This window comes from Semicossyphus pulcher, unplaced genomic scaffold (assembly GCF_022749685.1).
Source record: "Semicossyphus pulcher isolate SPU_LCO1_2020_fin unplaced genomic scaffold, fSemPul1.0.p SCAF_4, whole genome shotgun sequence".
In the NCBI taxonomy this organism is placed as follows: Eukaryota; Metazoa; Chordata; class Actinopteri; order Labriformes; family Labridae; genus Semicossyphus; species Semicossyphus pulcher.
The window spans coordinates 17121496-17143513 of NW_027211715.1; the positions used below are offsets into that span (position 1 = coordinate 17121496).

General features: G+C 39.4%; 1 protein-coding gene across 2 annotated transcripts in view; it reads right to left on the reverse strand.

The window, feature by feature from the left end:
• Positions 1 to 16450, reverse strand: part of LOC138607007 (guanine nucleotide-binding protein G(q) subunit alpha) — a 34822-nt gene extending 18372 nt beyond the window's left edge. For both annotated transcript variants that reach the window (XM_069679522.1, XM_069679523.1), the window contains exon 1: positions 15275 to 16450. In XM_069679522.1, the coding sequence (XP_069535623.1) occupies positions 15275 to 15410 (136 nt within the window). In that variant the 5' untranslated portion in view covers positions 15411 to 16450. The remainder of the gene's footprint in view (positions 1 to 15274) is intronic.
• Positions 16451 to 22018: the final 5568 nt, after the last annotated feature.

Below are 22018 nucleotides of genomic sequence, written 5' to 3' on the forward strand. Positions count from 1 at the left end.
GCGCTGCCTTCCCTCTACCCAGACAGGATCTTTCACTGTGGAAAGCAGGTCAGGCAACATTGGAGTTTCCCCTTCAGACAGAGTAAGTCTTTGAGAGAGGGACATAAATAGCAATTGTCAAGACGAAGCAGCGGAGAGTTCACTTTCTCATTGACTAAAGAGCCGAACAGAACGGAGGAGTGTTAGTGGGAAGTGAGGGAGTAAGAAAGGGAGAGTCATTTCCCCTGCTTTCCTTTGCTTAAGCCGATATTAGAGGCAAGTTTAAGCTGCAAGCAGAGGAATAAAGGGAGTGTAAACTGGTTCATTTTGTGTGTGTGCATGTGTATTTGGATTTCCATATGCACACAACCCGAGGAGAGGGGGCACGTCTTGCAGGCATGATCAGCTTAATTCAACAGATCCCATTGTTCTCTTGCTGAACTGGAAAACCCGGCAGAAGCGTTTCTCACAGATGAGCCGTCGTACGTTCACCACAGCTACTCCTGAGGGGTAACGCTAGTTCCCATGGCAACGCCTGTACAGGACTCATAAATACATGTCAGAAAACACCAGCTGATCGGCTTCAGTCCAACACAGAGCACACACGAACATGCAACTTTAGCGAGCATTTTTTTAATCCCACAATGTCCTCTGTCAGTCCTCGGCTCTCAGCCTGTGGGAATTTAACAGTTATGAAAGCAAATAAAAGAGAATCTCATCAGCATCTTATTCCCTCTGGATATTTGGTACATGAACTTTATATCTCATTTTGTGAAGACTTAAAAATATAGATACAGGAAATATCCCTTTAAATTGAACAATTGGAAAATATCTCCTGGTTTGATATAAATTCAATAGAGTTTGAGCTTTTATAAAGTTAGGTACTCAAACTGCTGTCTGTGAAGCAACCCAGTCACATCTTTCCATTAAATGGTAAATGGACTGTACTTATATAGCGCTTTTCTAGTCTTTGCGACCACTCAAAGCAATAATAAACAAATAATCGATAGACTGGCGCCAAATATTGATATTTGAATTTACCTATATATGGAGTTCTAAACAGATTTTCCTGCGATTTTAACTTGTTGTGTAGGGCTGGGTATCGGTAAAGATTTCTCGATTCAATTCGATTCTGAATCACAAGGTCCCGATTCGATTTCCGATCCGAGTATTTCAGTTACAATATCAATGCACCTCTAACATGGTGCATTATCAAAATGTTTTGAATTGACCCCAAATAAGTTACATCATGTACTACATGATCAACACAGTATTAACAATTTTATGAATTTAACAGCTTATGAACTTTTTTTTTTCCCAGTTTCAGATTTTTAGTCCAACTTGCGCAAGTTTTGCCTACGAGATCTCATAGCGCGAAGAACAAAACCACACGAGACTAACAGTCATGGGGAAAGGCATATTGTATAACAACTTGCTGAAAATACACTTGCTGCCAAAGCCGACGCTAACAGAGAGTAAAACATCAGTGCAAAACTAACTTACATATTCATGGACGCACACACGCTAAAAAGAGTTTGTCGGTGATCACTGATATCTCCATAGTAGATGCAGTAAACAAGTCCGGGCATGTCTTCCTCACTGCCGTGTTTGAGGGGGGGATGCGCTGAGTCGTGCTGCGTTCAGGGGCGCTCAGAAACGTGAGTGATCAGACACATTTTTAAACATATTTTTAAAGATCGATCTTGGGATTGATTAATCGATATTGGGTCATTCAAATGAGAAGCGATTCGAATCAGAAAGATCAATTTTTTTTAAACCCAGCCCTATTGTTGTGTCACTACTTCATGATTCCTCGCGGTGGCGCTTATGACATGAATGAGAGAAACGGATGTAAACGGAAATGTATCATTATACAATTGTCTTGCAATATATCAATAATGGCAGAATCGCTGACTCATGATATAATCGTGGGCCATGTATCGTATTGTATCGTGAGTTACTCTGCGATTCCCACCCCAATCCAACAACCTATGTTTTTTCCACATGGAGAGTACAGGTGCATCAAAAAGTACAAATATAAAGAATAGGGATAGTAGCCCAAAGTCAACTTATAGAAAACCAACATGACCTTGAATGTTCATATGGAAAGCAGTGCAAATAGAAGCTTAACAATATTAAGGTGCTAGGACTCGCACAGGCTCACAACAGGCAAGAAGTAATATTTTTAAATCCCTCACACAGCAAAGGAGAGGGCCGGGTGAGAAGAAGCCCAATAATAACACAACATGACCATTAACCGAGGCAGCACCGTGTCACTGTGCCCGCATCATGAACCGACTGGAGTATTAGTCATTCTGCTAAATAACCATTAACTCACACAGATGGAAAAAAAGAGTTAAAAGAGATCCATTTCATTGGTTCAGGCCAGCTGGAGACCACGACAGACAGTTCAGCTCCTCTTCACATGAGGAGAAATAACTCAGAGCAGAGTTTGGCATCTACTCTGACTGGAAAAGAGCTAAAGAGAGTCAGTGTGACATGAGTGAAAGGAAGGAGGTGAAAAGTGTGACAGAGCGGAGGAGAGAGGCACTCAAAGTAAATGATTCCTTAAAACTTCCCCGAGCACATCCAACAGGAAGCAGCGTCTCCTTCAGCTCAGTGTTTGCTGAAGGCCTGTCTGACTGTACAGGAACTGAGTGACTGAGTGACTGTCTAGTGGCCCTGTTCGCCCGCAGGTAACTCTGCAGGAACATTTTTAACAACTTAACCTGAATTTTGACTGAAAGAGCTTCTGCATGAAAAAATATCCGTACTCCATACCTAGTTTTGTTACACAAGGAACTATCGGGGTTAACTGTGCCATGGTGAGAGTGACAAAAAACAAGTTTCAACCAAGGCCAACTTGTTCATTCATCAGTTACTCAGACAGAAACATGAGGCATTGGTGAAAGTAAGAATACACCTACTTAAAAACTGTACTGAAGTACCACTAGGAGGTGTAGTTACTAAAATTGTAGCCAGTAAACCTTCAATGAGTGTTTAAAATTAGATTACATAATTGCACCGCCATAGATTTAACTACCAAACAGTCTAAAGTAGTTAGAATTAGCTTCACCTTGACGGTCTACAACATGTAAGTGCTTCTTACATTCTAATAAAACTCATAATAATCCATGAATATGAATTATAACAGCAATAGGGGGCATTCTGCTTAATAGTGGATTCTTATGCACACATACTTGCAGAATGCAGGGCTCTTAAAAAATGGAGGGAAGCATGAGAGAGTGAGTCAGTGACAGGGAGAGAGGAGAAACTCAAACATAGCAATTGGTGCCAAATCAAACAAAAAGCATCTCAGTAAGGTGTTAATCCACTTCAAGCTGAAACACAAACAGCTTCAATACTCCTTTGTGTGGATTCTCCAAGTCCCTGGAGGTCAATTCAACTCAACTAAGCCGAAATAAGTTCTTTAATTTGTCTTAAGTTGCCCGTCTTAAAAAAAAAAGTCAAAGACCTCCCACAACTTGGTGGGACTTAGTGACTGCATCTGCACAAAGGTATGATTCACATTCACATTTTAGTAGGCAATCCATTTACTGACGCCTTTATGTGAGAGCATCAACATTCATCACATTTATTGACTAATTTATTCAGATTTTTCCTGTATGTTTGATTCAATTTAATCTCTATTTACAGATTCTTTGTAGATACTGGATTTTAGTACGGGAAGTGTTCTGGTTTACGTTTGTAGTCCGAGTAGTATTGACCAATCACGTCTCAGCAGGCTCCGGCGTATGCAAGAAAAAGCAGGCAGAACGTGATCCGCCCTAATGACATCCCATCTCCCATCAGCGGTCATCTGACAATGATTTACCTTCTTATTAATCTCCACAGACAGCATGCTAACAGCTGACAAGCTGCTCTAGACCAATAATTCACCTTGAGATAAACTCCCTTGACGTGTTGTAACAAAAACCATTCAGCGTTTAGATTTCCCGACTACCTCTACTGCGCCAGAAATTATCAATCCCACGAGCATTTTAAAAGTAGTTTTCTTCTCCTCTTGAGGACAGACCTGACAAAGCTTCAGTTTAACTTTTTACAAATCTGCATCATGATGTTGTACTTTCGGCAAACTTTAGACCTGTTAATTCAAGTAAATCCCAAGAAAAACAGTTTATTTTTCAGGTTCAAACCGCTGAGGTAAGCCAGTAAGTGTGTAACTTACTATTTCCAGTGTAACAGACTCACCAGAAACAGACTGCAGTTTTTTGCACTTCCGCATTGGCTTAATTTTTCAACACTGTTTCAGTCTGTTACGTTTTTTAAAGGAACGTTAGAAATCGGAATCATGCGTTTGTCCGTGTAAACGGTCACTAATCTACCGGAGGCGGACACATCATCAGCACTGCACAACAAACGGATACTCCTCGTTGAAAAATAATGAATGTTTATCCCAAAGAAGACTGGAGACGTTTTAACTTCCTGTAATTCATCACGTGAGCTACACAAGCCAGTGACCTTTTCACAGCGCATGCCGTGCATGATAACAAAGACCCAACTAATCGATGATGAAATTCGTTGCAGACGATTTTAATCGATTAGTTGTTGCAGCCCTATTTTTTTTATTGTTCGTCTAATTTGTGATGTACTAAATAAACTCGATAAAAGTTTAGATCCCAGGTCACATGGTTCCTTCATCTAAAAGGATGATGTAAGCATCTAAGGAGTCAGAACAATGTTTGCCAAACTTAACTGTGTCACTGTAAAACTTGGACAGCCATTCTGGCAGATGTTACAGTGTACAGCTGCTATGGATTAGATACAGTAACTCTTGTATGCTTGAGAAGAGGGTGTGTGTGAGAGAGATAAAAATTTGTTTCACACTCATTTCCCATGCCACTGTCCACCCCCCTCCACTCCCCCCATCCTCCTCTTACTGGTTATATGAACAGCTATAAACAGCAGATCACATGGGACGTATAAAAGAAAAGGAAAGTAAGTAGCAAGCAGAAACCTTGATCAGAAATGGATGGAAAAGAGACGATAGAGCGTAAGGGTACATTATGCATTAGTCTAACTGGCTTGTGCCCAGCATGATGACATTAGTATTTGTTCTGTCAGCTGATAATTACTAGGCTTCTGCTCGGTCTGACAAGTAAACTACATTTAAACAAATAAGGCATAAACCACAAGACATCGTACTACCAGGCCTCAAAAATGTATTCAAAAGATGCATGATTTATCTTTATTTAAAGCTGCCCTCGAGAAGTTGTCAGTTCAAATCATCAGTGCTCACATTTTGTCTCCACATGTCTGCACTTATGTTTAACTTTGGTCACTGCTTTTAGGTTCGGATTCCTTCAGTGTTCATGAGCTTTTTATTAGGAGCAGAATTATCAGCAGAGGTCTTGTCCACTCTAAAACAAACGGCCCAGTCATTAAAACACTTTTTATTAAAAGACATTAAAAAGGCATAAGGAGCAGGATATTCCTCTTTCAGTCTCCAACTCGCGTGATCACTGCTGCTCTCGCTGGCAGATTTAGCTTATAACTAATTTTCATTCTTTGGTGGGTTCTACTTATTCACAGCTTTGGGCTGACAAACTTTCATGTATACTGAATGGAGATTGCATAATCGAATACATGTGGAGTCTAAGTATAAATGTTTTTGCTTTTTAATTTAATGTTGTAACTGGATGATCTTTCAACATCATTGGTATTAGTCGTTTACAGTTCTGTTGTCTTACATTTGCTTTATATTGTCAGGATTTCCTTATTAGCGCTGCTCTGTAAAGAGCTCGTTGAACACCTGCCAACGTATTTATGAAATTGTAAATTTAACAAACAAAATGTTATAATCCCCTTCTCAAACAAACATTTCTTGCACAGCTCTTGATTGTCTTGCAGGCTGTGCTAATGTTTCTCAAGGTCAGATATGGGTTGTTGGATTTGTTTCTATATTATTTAGGGATGCACCGATGCGTCGGCTGAACATCGGAATTGGTTGATATCGGCCGTGTAAACAGACATCGGCAAATAAGGTGGCATGCACCGATGGCTTTATTATTTAATTGCTTTAGTTGTGCAGTAAATTTAATTGTAACTTAAAAGTATTTATGTTTTCAGAAAGATTGGTGATTCTAAAACAGGCTAAAGAGGCTTTCAGGCAGTTACTTTTTGAAAAAAGATTATTTTTATGTGAAAGATGTTTAAATAAAAAGATGTGCCGGGAATTTGAAAGATTAAATTCATGCTTTCTCAAAGAGTGTGATGAAGGCCTGCATAAATGTATATTTTTATAACTAAAGTTTATTTTGACCCCTTTTCCAGACGAGGGCATTGTTATTTAAAAAAAAAAAAAGTTATTGAAAACTAAAATGTATGAAAAAATCAAAAACAAGTGAAGCAGATGGACGGCACCAGACAACAACTTCACATCTGCCAGGCCATTCTTGAAAGTGATCTTTTATGTCCTGGCATTTACAGCAACAACTTCGTCTACTCACTTCACAAACGTTTCTCCTGTGCTGCTTCCTGATGTTAAAAATGTGTCTGTGTGGACTGAGTGTAATATAAGAGCACAAGCAGATCCGTGCGAAGAGAAGGAACAAGACGAACTGTGCACAATTTTTCGCAAATTTCTGGCATGATTTTACTTCTAAAAGAACTTGGATGTCAATAACATTATTCTGCTCCCATTTTATCAAAATGCTTCTTGTACTGGAACATCAGTATTTCCCACTGGACCAGGGCTTTTTTTTTTAGTTTGAAATCTAACTGATCCGTCTTCAACTTCACTTCCTTCTTCCTAGTCCAGGACTGCTGGGAACTTTCCCTCAGCTGATGTGTTGCTGTGTAAACATACAAAGGAGCTTTTTGTCTTTTAAAGTATCCAGACCTGTTTGATTTTCATATGCACACACACACACACACACACACACACACACACACACACACACACACACCACACACACACATACACACGCACACACACACACACACAGGTCATTAATATATCTCAGAGTTGTTGAACAAACTGAATTGGTGACTTAATCAGCAATCGTAGCTTGTTTTAGTCTCTTCTTCGCAAAACATAAATGCAACATAAAGTAATTACCAGCAATTTAAAACTCTCCTTAACCCTTTCCCTTCAAAAATCCTGTTTCATCTTTTTGTTTTTTAACATTTGTCTTAATGACATGTACCCCGACAGAGACCAGAGACTTGTATCTGGACATAAAGTGATATAAGAGTGTTTAAATGGGACCGTATGTGTCAGTAACATGGAGCGAGACAGGCGGTGAAATGAGAAGCACTGGACAGTCTTTCACAAGCCTGACTGCCATTTAACTGCTAAAACTCTGGGTGTGTCAACATCAGTTCCCTCAGCCAACAGAGGGGCCGGACAAACAGAGCAGAACTACGAACACCTACCTGTCCTGCCTTCGTACCTCACTGTGAAACTCAATTTTTCATCTACCCGGCACAGAAGCTTAGAGCTACATACGTATAGCTCTGAAAAAAAAAAGAAGAGGTTGGGATAGCTGACACAGTACAGGTATACTTTCACCACGCACACATAAAGTAGACAAACAAGTCCTTCTTATCCGTCAGAGCATAAGAGGAGCATAGCCTCTTAACTGGCAGGCTATGTCAACAAGCTGTACAAACAATACCAATAAGCATATAGTTCAAAAGATTTGACATTTTAAATATTAGCTGAACCAAAACATAGACGAAAACCCTGACATGTATAACCCCTTTAGGTCAGAGAAATCTTTCACATGTTTTCTACAGTAATTCTCATATCATAACACACCCAGCGCTGTGACTATCCGCATGGCCGCAACATCGTGGTCATGTGATGCCCACCACAGGTTCAAGCTCATTACCACCATCGCCACAAGTTTCCAGAGCTGCTTTTATAGCAGGAGGCCTGACTCGACTCGCAGCGTTTTGTCAGTCGAATAAATGCACTTTCGTTTCTTAGCTGTGTCATTGCACAAACAGTAAGGCAGGAGCAACAGCATGGCAGGCAGTTACCTTTAAAAAACAAGTCTCAAACAAAGACTATAAATAACAGACAAAGCCACAATAACGTCATCCATTGGTTTGTAGGCTGCGTTTTTGAGCTTACTGGCCGCTGCCATGTTGGTTTACTGGAGCCAGTAGTTACCATATTTGGATGAGATATCTTTACATCCATAGATTTGGAAGCAAAATCTTTTCTCTGATATTTGCATGAAAAATCCCCAAAAAGGAACAAACAATCCAAACACAGTGATGAGGTTAAGTTCTGTGACTGAATTAGCTGTGTTACAGTTATTCACAATTGCTAAAACACTAATCCCCATTCTCTGAACCAAATGCTCAGTGGCCTAAACCCATTTGTTGAATCAACCACTCTTTTGGCCAAACCTTAAACAAGCTCAGGTAGTTAGACATCATTTGCAAATCTCATCCATTCTTTTGCAAAATTCGAACCACATTCTCACTCACTAAAACACGTTCTGCACTGTGATGCACATGTGTTGCAAAATGGTTAACGTAGGCAAAAGTTGAACACAACTACAACACACTGTTCACCCTTGTTTCTAATGATGTTTCTGATGGAACTGAGCAGAATATATATATATATATAAGTCAGCTCAGAGTGCATTAAATGTTGATACCAACGATGGATGGAATCAATCCGAGACAGTATACAGTAAGAAGTGGTGGACGAGGAGGGAGAGGACGAGGAAGAGCTAGATGAAGAACAGTCATTTCAGATGAAATTCAAGCAACTATCATAGACCATGTTCTTGTTCATGGGATGACAATGAGGGAAGCAGCACAAAGACATGATGCTGAGGATGAACGATTCCCTCACTGACTTTGATTTTGCAGTTGCACAACATTTGAGTGTTCTGTAAAGTGCTTTCATTTAGAGTTTCCTCTGGGCTTACTGAACTTTTATTGTATGCAAGTGCTCAATATGATTGTGATTACTTTATTTTTTTTGCTATGTACGTTTACTTTATAGGGCTACAATAAACTTACGATACCTTTTTTGGTTTTGTGTATGAAGTTTTGAGAAAATGAGTGAAGGTTTCAAGAAACTTGTCATAGCAGTTGTGGAAAACTGTAATGTCCAGCAGACAGCTAGCAGCATCCACCTCAAACTCAATGAGACAAACCATACAACTCAGTGTGATGCATCATAGAGGGGGATAGGATTGTATTGGTGCTGAACTGCCATAAATAAACAATAAACTGCTTTTTCACATTGATTGTAAAATTACATACCACCACAGCCATTTATATATTTATATATATAAATATATATATAGCAATATAAGTAACAGCAGCTAATTTAAATGTTTCAATGTTCCTAAAAAATGTGCCAAATAAAAAAAACCTGGTCAAGAAATAAATAGAAGTGTAATAAAAATGAATTATTATCCAACAGCCAGGCTATCAGGTTAAATACTTCCAAACCTTTAGTCACAATTTACTGTTGAGTGCAATAGCAAAGAAAGTGCGTGACTTTCATGGTGGATAGAAAACTATTTCAAAATAAACTGAAACGCATCCTGCTAAACTTACTGACAGTTAGTTGGCACACTCACACCAGAGTTCCAGGTCAGGCTGCGCGAGTCTGGCAATTTCTGGGAAATAAGCTCACGTGGGTGATGATTAGCATTATGAACCTTGGCTGAGAGACATACAGTTGTGGGAGTGAGGATGCAGGAAATCATCTGCCAAGTGAGCCTTCAGCAGTGCTACTGAGCCAATGAGGATAGCTGGGATACCACAGGGCAGCCCCGTGATGGCCACGATGCTACTGTACACACACACACTCAGACAAGTGTCTGTTGGGTCATTTTATCCTCCGTGTGTGGGTTGTTAATCTGCACTGTCTGCTTTTTTTATTTCTACAAAGCCCTGCCACAACAGTCGTTACCTTGGCAGCAGTTAACAGGGATCCAAATAAATATGGTTAACACAGGGCTTATCTGTTTAGCTTACTGTAGGACTTACTAAGAGAAACTATAATAGGCGTAGGTAGGCTCGGTGCATGAGACATCCTTGGGTGTTGCCAAAAAACAAACACTCATTAACCCTGAGACTACCGACCTGTTTGACAGTGTGCACATTGACAGATGAAGTGTGTGCTCAGTGTGTGTGTGTGTGCTCAGTGTGGTTTGTGTGTGTGTGTATATACAGCATCCTGACTCTCGTTCAGGTAAATATCGCATGCTGCCTGGGGACTTAGCTAGTGTACAGAAACTTAATGTTGTGGATTTGTCAGTCTCATAGACAAAGTCACTTCTCTCCTGTTCATCAAAGTGAGCTGTCACATGACAACATCTGTGCTCAATACCCAGACGGACAGCGACTATTCAAGGGAAAAACATAATCCAGGTAGCAATGTTTAAAATATGACAAAACTAGATAAAAGTTTTAACTTATTTTGCCCCGAGCTTTAAGATTTTCAGGAGCGTTTTCTTTAAAAATGTAGTATTGCTGCTCAGTTGTGCATCAACACTTTCATGGTCATGGTCACAAAAATATTCACCATGACTACCAAACATTACATCACGTTTGATTCCCAAACTGCGAACCTTTGCCACAGAACAGAGACACCCATCCTGATTCCTTTGTGGTAGCTTAGCAAAGGCTGATGCTCTGGCTCTTTAAATGCTGCAGCAGCGTAAGAGCTTGAGCAGGTGTAGCAGACACATTCATACAGTGACTGGACACAACATCCTCTTGCTCTGTTGCTTTTAGAAGTGAAAAAAATTCAATTATTTTTTGCTCCATTGGTTAGCTCCCGCTAGTGCTACAGTTAGTGCTACAGCTGACCTCAAACCTTACAACTCTTCCTAACATAGAGCGAGCTAACTATAGCAGATGGAGCGCTAATAATTAGTAGCATTACAGCCAGCCTTAGTGGTTACATTACAAAACGTAAACAGATACAGGTTGTAAAAAAGGTCTGACGTGTTAACCCACAGTGTAAATCACTGAAAACAAGGCATCCTGGAATAAAAACTTTGTTCACATTTATTATTTTTTTCATGAGGCCCTTTTTTGTTCAATTTGACAAGTAATCATGAATGTTTAATAAATTCATAATGAGAAAAACTGTTTTTCCTTCCTGCCAACTGTGCGTTTTCTTCCGGTGCTGCATAGTTTCAGTCTTAGTTGTATTAGGATGGCAGCTGCTCTGATTGTGAAACCAAATGTAACTTTGCCAGTGTAGGAATATACCAGGCTATCAATCGAATGACAGGGAACGTCTGCCAAATTAGACAACGTAATATGCTAAATCTGCACCGGAAAGGTTCAAGTAAAACGGGAGTTTGTGAGCTCATCTCGCTACGAGTCAACCAGCTGTAGTTCACAGTACTTAGCCTGCATGTCTACTATGTATTTGTTAACCATGCAAATAAAGAAAGCCAACTTGTTGCTGACAAAGCCGCTGGAATGATTATTCAGTTAAAAAAAAACATCAGACAAAACCACCTATGCTCACTATGTCCATAATAGGTTCCAGTTAAAGGAAAGGCAGAGACTGCTTTAACTGAAGCTAGTCAGAGCTCAGATCCATTTTACACAAGCATGTGACATCCGACTCCTACAAAAAGCTGAAAAAATGGCTCCTGCAATACTTTTCTCATGTAAAAAAAAAAAACTGGGCTGAGAGACTGGCAAAGAGATGTCTTCCAAATCAGTCTCTTGGATGAGTCACCATCCCAGCATCTCATCTGTGTGCAGGAAAAGCAACACAATTACAACATGTCTCTTCCCCAACAACATTTCTGATCAATGCTAAAATCTGAATATGAATAGTCGTATCTAGAGATCGATACCATTACATTTGGGTATTTTGAAGATGGCAACAAAATTGCGGATTAAAAAAAAAAAAAAAAAAAATCACAGTATCCAGTAGGCTATAGAAATATTTAACAACCCTATATTCAAAGGCCCCATACAAACTAATGCCACACAATATTGGAAAAACCTGACATTGTGATATCTTTTTTTCCTGATATATAGTGCAAAAAAAAAAAGAAAAGAAATTATACCAGATGTATGCAATGTATTTTCTTCTAAAAAAACAAACAAACAAAACTCCTCCTCTTTATGTTTTGTCTGAGAGACGGGCATGGACAATTTGAGAGAAAGAACGAGAGTGTTGTGTCACAATTGTGTTATTGAAATGTAATCTGCCAACAATTTTCAAGTAGTTTTTAACCTTCTGCCTGACCCAGCTGGATGACAGTAACTTTAAAAATCAAAAGCTCACTACAATGTATGTGTGTGCAGACCACTAAAACGAAGCAAGGTGCTACTGATAAGAGGAGGTAGGCAGGTGATACACAGACTCTGCATGCACAGCAGTCAGTAAAACCTGTGCTCTCTTTAAGGGCTGCACAATTGTAAAATCAAAAGGCCTTTTCTTGTCGAATAATGATGGAAAATTTAAACCTTCCAAGTTAATCTTTTGTATCAAGCATCAAAAAATAGCATCATGACGTGTTTCTGTTAATTTAGTTTTGGGTTTTTGGGGGGTTTTTCATATGTTAATTTAGTTGACCTTTAGTTGACAAGTTCTGCATTGTGACTTTGCACAAGTGCACATCACCATGTCAATGATGAAACAATATATCCAGCAGTCCTATACAGTATTATATTATATTGTCATATTGTAAAAAAGGCAAATGTAATGCATCTAGGGCTCATAAAAATCTATCACAAAACATTATCTCAATACCCGAGTGTATTAACATTTTCTCATACCCCTAATTCATAGTCTCTTTTAGACTGCCAGTTCAAGGCATGATTATTACGCCTCTGTTACGTTCCTTCTTGCAGTTGCAACCCAAATGCATGGCAGCAATGGCAGCTCGTCCCGGTGCTCGTTAATGCTGTGGCTACATATACGGGCTGGTAACGGAGCGGACATGCCGTGCAGTGTTTACTTTTAGTGGCTTCACTTGCACAAATAGAGAAGTAGAAGACGGTAAGCTTTCATTTCAAAAAGTTACCGTCACCGAGTCAGTCACACTGATAAAAAGATGTATGTTTAAACATCGTTAGAAACGGTAGATGACATACCACATAAATGACACAAGTGCAGCCCACAAATCTATTTGTATTTAATTTATAAAGAAACGTGTCACTTCACTTCCGTACTCTCTCTACAAGTGTGGTAAAAGTAAGAGAGGGGTTTTGTTTTGTTAGAGGAAAAAAGACTTAAAAGGTCCCAAATAACAAAATGTATGATTGTTAATTATGTACATACAAACACACTGCATTGATATTGCAATAAATATTGCAGAACAAAAAGTTATCGCAATGCCAGTTTTTTTCTATTATCGTGCAGATCTAGTGCTGATGCACCTGAAGCTGCTTGGTAATTGCTTAAAAACCCAAAAGAACACAGAGACATACATTATAACCTACAGTAAAAAAAATGCCCTTCACAACTCATATCATCATTTCTAATTACAACAGCTTATCTAACTATATGGTAGCCATTCGAAACTAAAAATAAAACAGCATTTACATACGACATTTACATATTTCAATTGAGAAAAACTGTTTTTTCTCATCCTCTCAAGCTGTCACTCACCCCTTCCACAACCAGATCATATAGTGTTAATTTGGAAAAAAAATAAACGCCTCAACAGCTTGCTGTATGTTCTCTATGTGCATATAAGAAGACTCTGGAGCTGCTCCCTCCCTGACACTTTAAGGAGAGGAAGAGTGACAGCTCATTTCATTGTATTTCCATTTCATTTCAGCTTCCGCATCTCATTCTTACATACATACATAAAGTTAAAGAAGTAAAGACTACACATCACCTTTAGAGAGACACCTTAACACCTTTTCAACATCTGCCTGACTTCACAAACATCTGACGCTATCCAATCTGCATTTAGTGTTAGTATATTGGGTTTATGGACCGTTATTAAGATATTGTCCTGTCTAATCATTGTTCCACTGGCCTTTAAACCCCAAAAATATGGTATTAAAGAGACTGGCAAAAGAGGAGATTGGTATAAAACTGTGACAAGGACTTCCAAGGCTGTGCACATACACACATGCACAGAAATGACAGCTAAATATTTTAACAAAGGAGGAACTTCATGTGGCAAATTGGGGTAAAAGGCCAGTTATGGAGATCGTGTCCTGTCTAATCCCACCTCCAGACTAGTATTTGTTCCCCTGACATCTATTTAACGATGTATTAGTGGATAGAGGGCTCCTTCATTGATCTTCCCTTCTCCTTATGTTAACAAAGATATTAAGATGATTAGTTTCAGCATTCAACAAGTGCAGCTCCCATGAGGTTCTGGCAGCGATACTACGAGTCATAAATTCTCATTGTTTGAGCACAGAGACAAGAAAACAGTTTTTTTCTTATAAGCTGCTTTTCCTTTCAGTTGTTGCAGCTATGAGTGAGAGCATCATAAAACCATAAAGGGTAAATTCAGTCACATGTGACAACAAACCAGAGAAAGGCTGGAGTAGGCTTTTAGCATGAGACTGAATTCTCTCATTTCAGTGATGGGTTCTGTTGCTAGCTCTAAACTATACTTCTGCTCTTCTTAAACCATGAAAAATAGTCTGTGCACGGATTCTCTGGAGAACAGTTATTTCAAACAGAGGGCCGCCTCACTGAGGCCTTTTCTAGAGTAGACACCCGGAGAGGGTTGTCTCCGTTGTAGAAGACTTAATTAAAACCAACTTTTTCATTATTTAAGCCTTGTTTTACAGGCAGATAAAACTACTGTACTGTGTGTAGAATGGGGTATTATTAAGAGGGAACTGTTGACAGATGGTTGTAAAAAAGACTATACTCAGTTTTTTTTACTACTAACAAACATATATCACACACACACAGTTTCTTAAGTAGATAGTTGTGATTTGTTGGTACAAAACTGTCTACTTATGTTGTGTAGCAAAAGGCACACCATAGCCAGTATCGGTAAATAGTCAGGTATGAAGACAACCTGAAAGTTAATGTCGAATTAACACACTTTGATCAAATCATAAGCCTTTTACTTGCTCCCTTCAGACAGGAAACACCATCTCAACCACATCCGATTTAAGATTTGCATATCACACTGTAGACAAATCCTGCGGTGACAAGGTTACTGTGGCCTGTGCAATCGTGGTAGCAGTGTTTTGCATACCAAACCTTTGCAACACACTCAAGTCAAAGCTTCGGCACTCTGTGGCTTGTGTGTATCACAAATAGAAACAGAGTGCACGTGCCCAACCATGCCAAGGTGGGACCGTCTCTAATGAAACCTTTAAAATGATGCAGACTTACCCAGCAGCAGAAGCTTCAGTTCTCTCCTTGCATCTCTTTTGTCTCGTCGGAGTTGTTTCTCGATCTCAGCGTTGATGCGTTTGGACTCTTTCGCCTCCTCACTCAGGCAACAAGCCATCATGGAGTCTAAAGTCATCACCGCATGAGCTGAAAAGCCCGTCTGACAGGGGGCGTCGGGCTACACCTCACACAAAGTATCAAATTAATGAAGCAGTCTATTCAACAAGTGATATCCAGATAAACTTGATGGGCTGATTGGTGCAGGACCTGGCCTTCCTTGTTGATGGTAAGGCTGTTGTCAAGTGTTGAATATTTAACAGCTTAGTCAAAGTCTTGTGCAAGTCCTACAGAGACTGACAGCTGATCATAGAAACATGCAACATGTCCGCCAACATTTTAGATGACAGCCTGAGGTGCAAATTACCATTTTAAGTGATGCACTTTCCTAAAAAGCTGTTATTAGTTTGTCTAACGTTAACTTGCTAACTAGCCAGTAAGCTAAATACTGCTAACGTGACAAGTTGATGAATTTTCAATCTGCCAACACTTTCTCTTTCCCTCTCTACGCTGCGGGTAAGCCCGTAAAACTGACGCTCATAAAGAATCCGGTTATTTTTTTAAACTACCAACCTCGGTCCCAGAGACAGTGGGACACTTGAAGCTGCCACATTTGTTCAGTCTCTCTGCTGGTTGCCCGGCCGAGTACAAGCCTAGCCGCCCAGAAACTAACACTGTACGCCCGCGCAGTGAAGATGAGCGTCCGTCAAACTGTCCATCTACTGAACAAACACGCAGGCTTGCCAAATGTCTCAACAACTCGACGAACAAGGACCCTTGTTATAATCGTAAAGAAACTGTCGCTTTACAATTGAGCAAAAAAGACAGTTATTCCTTGCAGAAGGAGGCAACCAGTGACCAGTGTAGCTAAATGGGTAGGCTAATTGTTAGCTAGCTCGGTTAGCTCAGCTAGAATCCCTGGAATTGCAGCCAACTGGCTAAAAACCAGAAAGCTCGCCCTGACAGAAGAGCTTCATTTTAAAAAGCTAGTGTTACCAAATTGAGTTTTCCAGTACCAAATCCTGAAAAATGCGAAAACGTCCAACTGACAGTCAAATGGAGCCTTGTAGTCCGTGCATTTTAGGCTCCTGGTATTTTTTTTTCCTGGTGGTGGTGATGGCTCTTCGTCACCCACTCCTCTGCCCCGGTGTGGCGCTGCTGCTGACGTCGCTTGGGATATAGTTGATTGACATCGGCAGAGCGAATGAAAACAGAGCTTGTGGGCGTTTAGGGCGGGTCTTTCATGGATGGTTAAGTCCTCAGGTTTGGTTGAGAGGAAGTCTTCCTTTAGGAGGCGTGTCATCCAAAGCAACTGACATTTGGCTGGACGGGCAACGCCCATCTCCTGTCAAAGAGCAGCACATCCACACACAGTGTATTCAGCCTGACTGTTACAGCTGTTTGTTCCTGCTCTTGATCTGTTGCTCACTTCTAAAAACATTCATTAAAGTGTCTGTAAGCTGTGAATAAAATTAAATTTAGAAGAGTAGGCTGCTGTAGCCTACATTTCACGTTAGAGGTACATTTTGTACATTTCACTACATTTACTAAGTGATGGTAAAATAGCCCACTGCTTTTAGGTTGAGATATAAAATATATATGTATATTTCAAGATACAATGGACTGCTACTGTCTAACATATTTGGCCTGTGACGCCATATAAAAATTGTCCAGTTGGAGCCCCTTGTCATGTTTCAGCTGTCACGTTTCAGTTATTAGCAGATCTTATCCAGAAAACGAAAGTAATAATTATAACATATAATAAATATGAATGTTGTATATATGTCACTTACTGAATTTTTTTTGTGGAAGGAGTACTTTTACTTTTAATACTTTTTATGTTAATTTAGCTCTTAATCTCTTGCTTTACCTTAAGTAGGACATTAGATAGAGTCTTCTTACATACTTGTAGCCGTACTTTTACTAAGTACTTTTAATCTTAGTATTTCTTCAGCCACTCTCTGCAAGACAGAGCTTAATGCATTATTTCTTAGGGAACCAAAATAAAAAAAAACATTGCATGGTCAAAAAGTATATCCTTCTGCACAATATCAGCTCTGGCTTTCACATAACGCACTCGTTGTCAACAACAAAACCAGTAGCATCATAGATACTGTCAATATTTGAAGTGTCTGTCCTTCCTTTTGTTATGGATTAAAGGATAAGTAAAGTGTCTCGTGTTTTACAGTAGCCTAATCCTGTAGTTACAAAACAGAAAGTCTCATATTTACTTTGTAATGTGACATATACCATACAGGATCAAGTCAAAAGTGTGTATACTTTTCAAACAGAAAAATTGACAGCTGTGTTCTCTTTTTGAAACCGTCATATCTTGTGTGGATAAACCCAAACTGGTGCAAAAATACAGATGCAGAGGATAAAAAAAGTGTTTCCTGAGCATTTAATCCAAATATGTTGTTCCACTCAGCCATACAGATACATTTTACAAAGATTTTTTTTTGAGAACTACTTTTGTGATCCCTCAAAATATGTTTGTTAATGTGTTGGTCTAGTTGAGTTTTAATACACTTCATTTTAGGGATCATCATGCAGATATACAGAAAGGAGAAGTGATGTATCTTTACATTAAACATCTACTCCTTTAAAAAACCTTCGACAGCAAACAGACACTGACTCTCGCAGCTGCACCTGCTCTGCCTGGCTCTGTTAGTTGAAGCTGTGGCTGTGAACATGGTAATTACTTGAACTTCAGCTGCTTTGTGCTTGGATAAGGCTATTGTAGCTCTGCTCCAACTGTAGTCTTCACTGGCCCAATTGCATCATAGGGATGGGACAAAATATCGATACTGCAATATATCGTAGTCCTGACTCATGCAATATAATATTCGATATGCTGGCGCCAAATAACGAAATTTTGATTTATAATGCGCTCAAAACAGATTTCCCTACTATTTTCACTCACCGCATCACTACTTAATGACTCCTCGCGCTTACGACATGAATGAGGGTAAAATGAACGAAAAATTACTTGGCTGAATAAGTTGACAGCAGGATAAAAGAAAAAGAAGAAGAAGACAGCAGGATAATATCGGACAGTGGTGAAAAGAAGTTAATAGATGCGCCAGCCACTTTCATATCCAAAGTCCTAATTTGTTTTAACAGATGTTTTATACTGAAAACACGTACATCATTTCCTCTCAGTTTGTGTCAAAATTGCAGTGAATAAATATATTAATCCTGCACTTTACCTTTTAGGGGCATGTTGTGTTCTTCAGTTAATCCGATATCGTGATGTATCATTATATGATTGTCTTACAATATATCAGTTATCGCAGAATCGCTGTATCATTTTATCTTTATCGTGGGCCATGTATCGTGTATCATATTGTTAGTTACTGTGCGATTGCCATCACTATTTTGCATTAGTGAAGAGAGCGATGTTAAGCCCCAATGGTTGTTATGTCAGATATGACAGATGTATGACCAATTCACCACATGACACAATCAGACAGAACCTCCAAGCCAACTGACTGATAATAATAATTATTGTACTGACGAATCTGACTTAATAAAGACCCTTTAAAACTTCTAAGGCAGATTCTGGTTGTCCGTTTTTGTGAGTTGCTCACACAAGGACACACACAAGAGATTTCTTCAAAGATCTTCGTGGCGCCCCTGAAGGTAAGCTCAAGGGCATCCACACTACGGCTACATGACTGACGACCTTAGGGCACATATACACACACACATACATCAGGTAGAGAATCTGTCAGGGCCCCTCCCCGGGCTTGGGCCTGGTTAAAAGCTTATAACTGTAAGGCTTTGTGAGGATAGGGACCCTTACAGGTTCCTCAGACGGAGAGAAGAGGTAGCTGTAGGTGTCATAGTTCCCCTTGGTGACTCTGGGGAGGTACACAGAGAGACTCCTACAGGGGCTTAGTACTAGACAACAAAACTAAGTGAGTAGTAAAAAGTTTGTCAGGGAATCGGGAGACCTACGGAAGCCAGTGGGAGAGAATCTAATAGGGAAGCCTGACTCCGCCTTTCTCCCCTTCCTGTGTCCGCACACCTCAAGGCTCATAAGTGTTTCAGGTCGAAGACGAGGCCAGTGAGCGAGGAGCGAACACTAGGGGATCCACGGTGGTAACCGGACAAGGGGATAGAGAAACTAGCTGAGATTGATGTTAAGATCTAAAGTAATAAGTTGTTATTGATTATCTGATAGAGGTAAAGTTAGTCTTTAAAGATAGAGATTAAAATTAAGATTTAAAGTACAAATCTTATGAATCTTTTGATTGCCATAGATTAAAATGTAATCTTTTAAAATCTATATTGATGTTATTCAATATTTATTATTGATTAAAATTGGGATCTTAAGTCAATCATTCCTCGAGGGTTAAGGGCCCGCTAGCATTGTCCCGTTGACCCGTGAGTTCCGCTAGCAGGAAAGTCTCGGGATTGACACCCCGAATGCGGGGGCAGCCTGTTTAATCTCTTCGTATTGTTGCAGTAGCAACCCTCGCTTCAGTTTCTTCCACCTTTTATTGAATCTTCATTATCACTGCATTAAAACAAAAAAGTATGTTAATGCTACAGCTGGTTCAACTTTTAAGTACTTTATGTTTGTTTAGTCATCCATGCATTGTCTATACCGCTTATCCTGTTCAGGCTAGCAGGGGGCTGGAGCCGATCCCAGTTGTCAATTGAACGAGAGGCGGAGTACACCTGACAGTCAGGCACAGGACTGAGGAAGAAGGTAATTATAGTGAGGATAGTAGGACAATCTATTCCGCTAAAATATATTTTAAAATGCAAAATCAAGGAAATAACCAAGTACAAGGACCTCAAGACTATACAACATAAAGATACAGTATAGGGTTGAACTCTTTAAGATAAAAGATGTCTGCAGAGGTTAAAATACTTTACTGCCATCCTCATCCCAGTGGAAGCATTGAAAATGTATCTCAGCCACGCTGTATCTAAGTCCTTCAGTGTGAAACAGCTGGGGGATAATATTGTTGAGCCAAGTGACATCTTGTGGACATGTGAGGTAGCTACAAGAGTGCAGCTCATTACAACACATAACTCAGGAATTTAACTCAACCAAACACACTGATCTACTCTTAAAAATGTAATCAAATAGATTTTAAGTACACACAGATTAAAGCAGGCTAAAGTGATCCATAAGTCTAAGCTCCTGAATCTAAAATGCCAAACTCCTCATGTACCCTGAAAGCATAAAGGGTAGGTCTATCAGATGTCAGAAGATTGTAGTTGGTACGCATTGTATGATCACGAAAATCTTCCATCATGACTCATGAGATTACAGAATGACCTTACTGGGCTGCAACTCATGTTGCAACCCCACAGAAATGACTTGCAACGTCATTCATTCACTTTGATCTTTCTGCTGTATCATTCAACAAACTAACACTTTTATGACGTCTGCTTGCTTCTTTGGTCAGTTTTGCCTTTTTCCTTGTATTTGTTCATGTCTGTACTTAAAGGTGATTCAGGTGATGATATACAAATGAAAACATGGGCTACTAATAAATATAATATTAAAACTTTCTCCCAATAGATCCCTCCTAATCCTACACATAGTGGTCCTTTAAGTGCCTCAGAGGCCTACTCATCATCTCAAACTCAATGATATGTCGATAATATTGCGTATCAATATTTTAGTTTCTATATAATAGTTGTAGTTGTTTTTGTTCTGTGTGCAATTAATTTTTAATTTCACTCCACACTCTGCAAGTGTATGTTCAAAGTATCAATAAAGATTTTGAATCTCGAATCATTAGGGCCATCCAATTGGGCTAGTTTGCAGCGTGTTTTGAGTCTGTCAGCAAAGGACAGGTAGTGAACGTGCAAAGGAGTGGTGGACTTGATGTCTCTTGGTGAGGTAAGTGACAGTTAGAACTAACATGGTCCAGAACATTAACCGTCCAGAACATTCCATGGTTGCTATGTTTTGTTACAAGGTGCATCATTTCGAAAGGATTTTCATTAAAACACAAACAAAGCCCAAAGCTGCGAGACATACACTCACGGCTGCCTAAAAAGAAAGGTTTCTTCGTAAAAAGACCCAACAAAGACGACTTTCTTCATCTGGACCTTCACTGACGACGACTGAGATTGACGAGCGGACTTTTTTCACCGGAAATGTAAGATTTGTTCACTTTCTGAAATCATGTTATTCTCTGAATATTTTGCCCATGAGACAGTTTGATCCCTCACATTCACATTTGCTAATATAAGCGTACATTAGTGCAATAATCATTGAAATTGGACTAATGTTTAACGGTTGTAGAGACAAGCATGTTGAGAAATATACAAACAATATTTTCTTCGATTACAAATGTACCGGTATTTTTTTTTGTTTTTTTAGACCTTCGATATAGGCTAAACATACATTAAAAACCTTGTTAATTTAGGCCTGATAGTACACATGCTGTATGTTACTGGAAAAAAATATGATAGGTTATATATAATTGAGATTTATTAGTATTTTACACAAAAAAGCTGTCTTCTGTGATACGATACCGAAATTACAAGCTTTAAAAAAAATCAGTTTAAAGACTAAAAAACGGTGTTTTAGGCGATATATAATGTTTGCTAATCTGTAAGAAAACTTAAAATTGGTATATTGAATTAAGGCTAGCGGAAGTTTAGCTCCGTGAAATGTAGGCTATGTCGTGCTAGCTGCAGGCTTAAAGAAGTTTC